Below are 9,672 nucleotides of genomic sequence, written 5' to 3'. Positions count from 1 at the left end.
GTGATACGCATTTTGTACAAATACAAAAAAAGTGGAAAAAAGCTTCTGAAAGATTGAAGAAATTTGGCATAAAACACAGGATTTTACCCATTTTATCCATTTACTGGCATATTTTTTGTTGAACTTACATAACAGGAAGTGATGTCAAAGGTCTTTGAGAGAAAATAGTGTTTCTTTCTGATAGTGTCTCAAAATAATAATTAAAAAAAACTATTTTTACTATCTGTGTTGTTAGCGATGTTCCGACTTTCCCCTTTGTCATCACTTCCTGTTAACGCAAATGTGAATATCTTGACAACTGTTTGTCTCAGCGGCGTAATTTTTTTGTTATGTCTTATGAATAGTATATCTATACAAAAATGCTACTTTTTAATCAGGAAAATTTTACATTGCGGTCACATGTGTTCCATATTTATGCCCTAAATTAAAAAGCAAAGCTTGATTTTATACCATCACAAACACAAACATGACTAATCGATGTTTTTGCACAGCCCTGGTTGATCATTTTAGCACATTTCTAAGTTTGAGCAGCTGTGTTGACCTTTGACCTCTGCAGACAGATTTGACATTTAAAGAAAAGCACAGCTAAAACAACAACCCTGAAAGAACAGAAGTGTTGTGGACATGTGGTAAATGAAAAAAAGGTTTGATCTAAAGCGTGTTTTTTAATGAATACCTGAGATTTGTTATTAGAAACCTACAAAGATGAGTTTGTCGACATATAAACCAACTCAAAGCAGATCTTCGCTCACCTTTCGCTGCCGGCGCTCTCCTGCCTCCACCAGTGTCCTCCTTGGAGATGTTGAGCCTCTGGAGGACATCGGCCAGAGCCATCTTCAGCAGCTGGATTTCCTCTTCCTGCATCTGCATCCTCTGCTCCAGGTAGGTGAGCCGGTCGGCCACATCCACGCCGCTGGCTGCCGAGCTGCGGTCGTCTGGAGGAGGAAGACGTTGATGAGGCAAGTAGAAAAAAAGGGATCTCTGTGGGTTTGTGGGAGTAAATCTGAGAGATTATCTTGTGACGCCTCGCAACCTTTCGTAACTAATGAGACTGTAGTGCTGCTGATACAAAACAGATGAAWCTGAGCATCAGTCAAAGTAAAGCAAAATAACACAACATTCTGTAGATTTACTGACGCAATCAAGCTGGGAAAAAAAAGGTAAAAACATTTTTGTCAACAAGATTAATCCCTGAAATAAAATTAAAAAAATCAACCTAATGAGGTCAAAACACAGCTGGACTCCCGTCATCATCCGGCAGCACAGAAACAAAAACAGAAAACCTCTGTGATTAATTATCATGTTCCTGTTGCTCCGTCTTTTCCTGCCACCAGAACCTAACGGTGGATCGGCGCTGTGGGTACCGTGGGAGCTGCTGGATGCTGAGGAGTTCRTCTTCCTCCTCCTCTTYTCTCGTGAGCAGATCCTTTCGCTCCTCCTCGGGCAACCTTGCTGCTCCCCCTCCATTTCGCCCGAGCCGGGGTCCGCTATGACCTCATCCCTGTCGGCAGACTCACCGACGTTCGTCCAAACGGGGTCAAAGTGGGAAGAACACGAGAGGAGAGGAGAGCGCTCCGTGGTGTCTGTGGTCAGACACACTCAGGGATACCCGGGTGGGTTTACAGAGCTTTAAGCCTTTTTTACTTTGTGTGTGTGTGTGTGTGTGTGTATAAAAGATGGGGGGTGGGGTTGATAATGCTTAAAAACAAGAAGTCACCCAGCTCGGCCTGAATTGTCTCAACACTTGCGTGTGTGTGTGTGTGTGTGTAGAGTACAATGTTAATCCCAATCCCACTGGTAATCTCTCTGACTCCGCCCACACACATAAACCCACATGTCGCTGGACGAGTGGAAACATCAGAGCTAACATTTCACTGTAACACTCAGACAGATCAGAAGCAACAAGAAAATGATTAAAATGATCCTCATTYGAGTAAAAACAGGTGGTTGTAAAGACAGAAATTTATTTGGACTTTTATAATTACAGGTCCTGAAAGTAGGAACAGTAATTATTACATTCACTTAGTTTATCTCCAGGGCAACAGTATCATCTTCAAACAGAGACACTGAAACCCTGGCATTAACTAATGAAAACTGCTCTTTGAACTAAATAGTTTAGTTTTATTTAAAATGATCCGAAAAAAAAAAACCCACTAAAAATGAAAACAGCTAAAGAGAGCGAGGAAGTCCTCTGGATCAGGTCTGGATTGTTTATCTGCAGTTTTTTTTTAATGAAAGCTCACACTGTTAATTTACCGGAAATTTCAGCTCGATTAAAAAAATCCATCATCTTAATGAGTTGGTGCCTGGAACACAGAGATCAGGTGGGTTAGGATGAGCTAAACTTCTTACATTCTGGCAGGATTCTGTCTCAAAAGTTTTAACCTCCTCTTTTTAAAATTTAATTACTTTATTTATTGTTTATGTCAGCAAGAGTAAAGTTTGAACAAATACTGTCCACTAAAACATTTCTAACACAGGCTGATCTGCAGTTCACAGCTGCAGATCAGACTTAAGCAACCAGCTGTTCCAGTTTGAAAGAGTCAGGCTGARGGTTTTATCTGTTCAGCATATTATTGTGTTTTTTTTTAACTAATAAAGAGATGTGAACAAGTCATTTTGTCTAAAGCTGTTATAAGCTGCTGTAAATTGTTATGAGCTTTAAAAAAAGTCCCAATGTTTGAAAATCTGCAAAAGGCGTTTTTTTGAGAACAGCAGTAATGAAAATCTTGGAAAACTGACTCGTGTAAATGTTGTATCCACTCAGCTGCTGGTTTATTATTCCTTAATAACAGTTCTGTTCTCCTGTTTAAGAGAAYGGACTTAAAGAGAATGGACTTAAAATTTATCTGGAGGCCCGCTGCTACTCGGCCCCCAGGTGGGGTGTGCGGCTGGCCGCCGGCGTGCTGGGGGTTCCCGGGGTCTGGGGCTGGGGTGTGTGCCGGCCTGGCCTGGTGACTGCCTGTTGGGGCTCGGGGTCTCTGGGCCTGTCTGGCTTTGGCCTGGAGGGGGTGCGCCCTGGGGGCCCGGACCTCTGTGCCCTTTCCTGGATCTGCTSTGGTATGGCGGGTGCCVGTGGGGCCCATGAGYTTGTCGCTGCTGGCCCCRGGGGCTGTGCGTGTGGTCACTGGAGGGACTCTCCCAGTTCTCCCCTATGGTCTGATCTGGGGGGTGGGTGGGCGGATCTTCCCGTGCGGGTGCCCCTTGGGGCTCTGCGCTCAGGCCCTTGGGCTCTGGTCTTCCCTCTGTCTGCCTCGTGTCTTGGGGGTTGGGTCTCCGGTCCTCCACAGTCACTATTAAATATTCCAGTGGAGAAATCTTGTATATACACGCATGTTCACAACTGCTCACAAACAGGTGTTCTGATCCGGGGGTTCTGACTGGTCTCTGAGTGTGAATATATGTCTATGTGTATATACTGACAATATTTGTGAATGTAGGCCTGTGTGTATGTATATCTTTATATATGTATGGGTATGTGTGTATTTTTATATTTGCCCTCCATGTATTTATCCATTTATTTTTCAGGTGAGCGGACAGATGTTGGGTGTGTGGTCCTGTGTTTTGTTGGTGTATATTTAATATACTTCTAATCGCTATTTCACTCCATCTTTCTAATTACTTCTCTCTCTGTTTTTCTCTCTATTTTCTCTTCACACAAAAAAATCATAATGGTGTGGAGAGGATGGCTATAAGGGGAGAAGGGAGGCCATCCAAAAAGAAAAAAAAACATAATGGTGTGGAGAGGATGGCTATAAGGGGAGAAGGGAGGCCATCCAAAAAATAAAAAATAAAAAAGAGAATGGACTTAAAAACACTGTTAGACCACTGGAATTGCCTGTGTCTGTGTTCATTTGTTTGTCTGTGAGCAAAATATTTCAGGAGCCACTGGACAGATTTGAATGAAACTCTCAGAAATTATTTAATGGATGTGAATCTGCAACTGATTACCTTTTAGAGTGGAACTATTTCAAGATGGCCACCAGTCAGCTGACAGTAGCAAACAAAAAATGTTAGTCAGTTTGACAGATACTGAGCTTACAGCTTGGTGTGGTAGTAGCTGTGCGACAGGTTTCCTTTAGTTTTAGAAAAACTCAGACTTTAGTTGTAAAGGGATGAGAAGATGAAAAATGATCTCAGTTAAGTACAGAACCTAAACTCTGTCAGAAAACTGACATTCTTTACGGAAAACAGAAGAAAAAGCTAGAAAATTTGCATTTTTTGCAAAAATGCAGCATGAGTGCTTAATGCATTGCAGAAAGATTTGTGCAGAAAAAAAAGATTTATACAAATTTGGCAATTTATCATAAAATAGACAAAAATAAGCTAAAACTAGCAAAAAAAGTAGCTAAAAAGTAGTTGAAAATGTTGAATCTAGAACAAAAAAGCAGAAAAAGCATTAAGCTGGAAGTAGCTGACATCACCACAAAAAGAAAAAAATTGTATAGGTCTTCTGGACGGGTTCTTCTCTAATGAAACGTTTCGTCTCTCCTCCAAGAGACTTCTTCAGTCTGAGAGTTTCAGGCAAAATTCAGGCTTTTAAGCACTGCTTCCATGTGACTGATACATCACATGGCTATCGTTGACACCTAATTAACACCTATTGTTGACAGRGGGTGGAGTGATACTGGCAATGGCAGCRCTGTAGGAGGGGGACAAATGAAAACKGAGGCCTCCACCTCTGTTTAATGATGGACGGTCTTTCTTCACATCCATCATTAAACAGAGGTGGAGGCCTCCGTTTTCAGTTGTCCCCCTCCTACAGAGCTGCTATTGCCAGTATCACTCCACCCGGTTAACAATAGGTGTTAATTAGGTGTCAACGATAGCCATGTGATGTATCAGTCACATGGAGGCAGGGCTTAAAAGCCTGAATTTTGCCTGAAACTCTCAGACTGAAGAAGTCTCTTGGAGGAGAGACGAAACGTTTCATTAGAGAAGAACCCGTCCAGAAGACCTATACAATTTTTTTTCTTTGATTTTTTACCTGGATTACTGAGATGCATCARGACATTACCACAAAAGGTGAATTTAGCTGAAAATATCMAAACGTAGCTTAAATTGTAGAAAACAGCTGAATGAAGAAAAAAAAAGAGCCTATGTTAGCCAAAAGAAGCTAATCATGCACAACAAAATTGAAGTAGCAGAGTGGCTAAAGAGAACCGTAAGATATCTGAAAAAGCAGAAAAACAAGCTAAAATTAGCACAAAGAAGGTAAAAAACAAACAGGACAAAATAATTTTATTAGCATTTTAAAGATGTTGAAAACAGCTGCATTTATTGTCAACAAGAACCACAATGGCAATCAATCAATCATTCAATAAATAAATAAATAAATAAATAAGGTTAAATATCTCAAAAAGTTCAAATTGCTGAAGTACCCAAAGTCCCAGCTGGAATGTCATGAAGGAGCTGAAAGTCGTTTTATATGAATTGTTGAAAAGGCACAAAAATTGCGGAACAGGATAATTGCTGAAAATGTAAAAGAAAGAAAAAGAGATAACCTCATTACTGTGAATGTTTTATCAGTCTTCACACAATCATGTTTGACGGTTTCAGGATTTTATTATAGCGTACTGCTCATCATTAAGTTTGTTTTTTTCTTGGTGTTTCTCCTCAGAAACCTGAGTTTCCCTCCCAGCAGTGATAATCTCCTCTCAGCTGGTCCTTTTAGTTGATTTATTTAAGCGTTCAGCCAGCAGCAGTAATCTCACTGACAGGAGTGATTYTGCGTGGGCTTGTGATCTTCTGCCTGCGACTCCGGCCTCGTGCCACCTCCACGCTCTCCATATGGGACTGGGATTAGAATAGCACATAATCCCGGTGGTGGAGGAGAGAATTAGCGAAACCCTGAGAGCTCGGCCTCTGCTGCAGCTCCAGCTACATGAAGCTCCAGCGGGTAGCCTGTGTGCAAACAGGACTCACGTGCAACAAGTCGTGCGCTCGCTCACACACGTGCAGAAGTTTGACCCGAGGGCAGCGGGAGGATCAGGAATGCAAAACCTGTAACTGAATTTTACTAAATAGAAAAAAGAACATTTGGTTTTACGAGTGTTTTAATCTCTGCTTGTAAATTGTGGCACTCATTAGGAATGCACATCGCCTACCTTTAATTTCCCAGATTAAAACTGAGATTAGTCATGCCTTTACAACAACATTCTGCACAATCTCATGTAACACTGCAAGAAGTCACGCTCAGAACACGTGTTCTTATTGACTCTCAGCTACTACTACAGAAAAAATAGCTCAATATTAGCAAAACTGACTGAGTCGGTCACTTTTATGTCAGTTAGCTGTGGCAGCCATCTTGAATTGGATCGACCCCAAAAGTTAATCAGTTGTAGAGGAACATCAAATGATGTCATCCTGAGAGTTTCATCAGCATCCAACCAGTGGTTCATGAGTTATTTTGCTAACAGACAAACAAGGCTGCCTCCTATGAAATATCCTCTCAAGTTTTAAGCAAAAAAATCTGGCACAGTGAGTCAATYTTGGATTATGTGTTGAGAAGGATTCTCAGCTATCATTTCTCCAAATTCTATCTCAATATCTTTAAAACTGACAGAGCTGTAACTATGTTTGTGTTTGTTAAGATTAGTTAGTTGTAACAGACATCTTGAGTTGGGTTGAGTCAAAAAGTTAATCAGTTGCTGGTGAACATCCAGAAATTACCTTCTGAGTGTTTCATCAATGTCTGTCCAGTGGTTCATGAGATATTTTGCTAACAGACAGACCCACAAACTCGGGTGAAAATATTATTGTTCACGTTTTGGAAGAGGCTAACATTTTTAAATAAAGCTGATGAGTCTTTAAGCCCTGATCATTTATGCTTTAGAGCTTTTCTGGAACATCTCTCAATTGTTTTGTGAAAACTCTGAAAACTTTCTCCAGATCTGTATTTTTCTGCTGGTTTTGGATGTTTTAAAACCTGTCAGTCCTCCAATTAGAAACCTTTTTTTTTTAAACGTTTACCTGTCATGAAGTCGGTGTCCGGCACCGACAGCGAGTCGCTCTGAAAGCTCCCCTTCAGCGAGGTCCTCCTCCTCAGGGTCTCCAACATCTCCACGCCGGGGTCCAGCAGCTCCTCCATGACCCTGATGGATGAAGTCCGTCTGATCCGGTGTGGTTTTTACTGAACTTCACCTTCGCCACTCCAGCTTTCCCCTCCCACACCTGATGTCCTGTGAGGTGTGCGTGTGTGTGGAGGGTGATGTCACTCAGAGGACAGATTAGACACACAGTAATCCATCTGAAGCCTCAGAGGGAGGACAAGGAGACTGGGGGAGAATCTGTTTCTCTTCCTGACTCGACAAGTTAAGAAGGGAGGAAAGAAAAAAATTAAAAAGTCCCAAACACTCCGCCGCTGCTTCAGCCGGGAGACGTCTCCTGACCTGTTTGAAGGRAAAAAAAAACACTCCAGACTAAAAAGAAACAGCAGGATGTTGCAGCCGCGTGCAAAAGTTGGGAGACAAGCAATTACAGCGTTCAAAAGTGCTGACATCAGGCTGCCATCCGGTGTGGCTCTGCTGGGCTGCGAGGATGATGCGATCCAGGGATTAGAAGGAGCAGAACTTGATTAATTACAGTCATCAGGAGGACAATAAGCCGGATGTGGTAATTAGAGCAGCAGAGGAAGAAACAGGAGCGGATGAAAAGCTGGTGAGGTGTGTGTGTGTGTGTGTGTGAGACGGCTCTTTGTCTATGATGCAGTTTGTGTTGCTGATTCGTTCTCCAGCAGGTGTGAGGATTTGCTGACCCGCCCAAAGACCTTCTGGCCTCATTTAGGCCCCCCGAAATCTTAAACACAAGACGATGAAGTGACGTAGAGCGCAGCAGTCTGAGGCTCTTTGTTCCACCGCCATCCGGAGCATCTCACTGCTCTTCAAAGTTATATTCATTTAAAAAAATAAAATAAGTTGCGGTACAAGTATTTAACTAAGAGGCTGATGGAGCAGCATCTCAGGCTAAAGGGTGAGAACAGATTTATGATTAGAACATTAATTTAATCTTGTGTGTTGATGTGAGGAAACAGACAAAAGGTCAAAAACAGAAGGACTCTGGGGACAGATGGAGGGCAAAAGGGGGCGGGGTTAAAATGTATTCTTTAAACATATAAACAAGCTATCCTGGACTCTGCATCCAGATCAAACCTTCAAAGAAAAAAACTAGAAATCAGATAATTTGACACTAATCTGAACCGGGCGTCTCACTGCCGCCCTCCTGTGGACGCTGAGCAGCATTACGACTTCCACCTGCCTCCTGTTGGTCACATGACCTGATATTACTCACCACAAAAACTTCAAAGGTTTATCAAATATGGATTAAATCACTTATTAGGGCTCCTAACATAATGTAACAAACATTTTAATCCAACCTAGTGAAACAGTTTGAATAAAAGAGAAAATATGGGGGAAAAAAAAACCACAAACTTTTTTCACAAAGGACTTAAAATTTATAAATAGTCTCTCAAATGGTACATTAAATCAGTTGGGATGATACATGCTTTGAATTAAAATAAAAAGAATCCAACAGATCTTCGGAGAGCATGACAGTGACGATTATCTGATACAAACATTTCTTTCTATCTAAACTGTTAGACCCCCCCCACCAAGCGTTTTTTTTTTTTCTTTAAACATCTGAAAATATATGGCGACAGYAAGCATCAACACAGGCCACAAAGTAAGCAAGGATCTCACAAGTTGCTTGAGGGCTTTTGTTTCGTTTGACTCGAGTCGCAAACGGACGCCTTACGCAGGTTTTTCACGGCGAGCAGAAACTTCCTGTTCATGGGCACTACAAACGATAACGTACAATCTGCTCCAAATTTGTTTTTTTTTTGTTTTTTTTATTGTTGCTGCTGCAAGGCTGGCCAGCACTTCACTGGGAGAATACCGAGGCCTACATGAGCATTTCCAGGAAGTGTTTTCCTCCTCCTCTTCAGCAAAACCAGAGAACTGAGATTGCTTCTGAAAGTTTATGCCCACATGTGATCTTGGCCCTCTGGGAGAAAAGAGCTAATTGATATTCCTGATAACCAGGCGGCAAATTGAGTGCCTTGGAAACGTGTGCTGAACTTTTCCACACTTTGTCACGTTGCAAGGAAAAACTTTAAAGGATGCTGCAAGGACTTTATGTGGAAGAACACAAACTAGTGCAGATGTGTGAAGTTGAAGAAACTGGTTTTAAATACATTTGTTTCTTATTGTAATGAACCAAATGTTTCTTATTATAATCCAGTTTGACCAATTTCCACAAGTCCATCTGTGTTTAATTAAATCTCAGTATAAAAACTGTTATGTGACGCCTCAAGAGGTGTGATAGTGACCAAAAGGCATTAAGAAGACCAAGGACCACACCAGACAGATTAGGGATGTTGAGACACTTACAAAAAAAAGGGTTAATTAAAATAAAACATCCCAAGCTTTAAACATCCTAAAGAGCTTTGTTCACGCAGTGTTCCCACACCTTGGTCAACATCAATTTCAAGGACGTTTCAAGGACTTTCCAGTACCAATTTCCTCAAATTAAAGAACCACGCGCAACGGCAATTACCTACTGCTACCGCAGAATGTTACCAATAAACAGGTTTAATATCATGTAAATTCAATGAAAAACTGAACAGCATAGAAATTGAGTCAAAAACAATGACACCAGTTTACTGTAATCCTGTGT

General features: G+C 41.5%; 1 protein-coding gene across 4 annotated transcripts in view; it reads right to left on the bottom strand.

The window, feature by feature from the left end:
- Positions 1 to 7,532, bottom strand: part of LOC106518561 (echinoderm microtubule-associated protein-like 1) — an 11,442-nt gene extending 3,910 nt beyond the window's left edge. Inside the window, exons 1-2 of one of the 4 annotated variants that reach the window (XM_014009902.1) lie at positions 6,973 to 7,532; positions 753 to 935 (exon numbers count right to left, since the gene is read on the bottom strand). In XM_014009902.1, the coding sequence (XP_013865356.1) occupies positions 753 to 935; positions 6,973 to 7,090 (301 nt within the window). In that variant the 5' untranslated portion in view covers positions 7,091 to 7,532. The remainder of the gene's footprint in view (positions 1 to 752; positions 936 to 6,972) is intronic. The other 3 variants (XM_014009900.1, XM_014009903.1, XM_014009901.1) reach the window with 3 other exon arrangements.
- Between the last annotated feature and the right edge of the window lie 2,140 nt (positions 7,533 to 9,672).

The sequence above is a fragment of the Austrofundulus limnaeus genome, unplaced genomic scaffold (assembly GCF_001266775.1).
Source record: "Austrofundulus limnaeus strain Quisiro unplaced genomic scaffold, Austrofundulus_limnaeus-1.0 Scaffold63, whole genome shotgun sequence".
In the NCBI taxonomy this organism is placed as follows: Eukaryota; Metazoa; Chordata; class Actinopteri; order Cyprinodontiformes; family Rivulidae; genus Austrofundulus; species Austrofundulus limnaeus.
The sequence above is the reverse complement of the archived record's forward strand: the minus strand, read 5'-3'. Positions and strand labels throughout refer to the sequence as shown.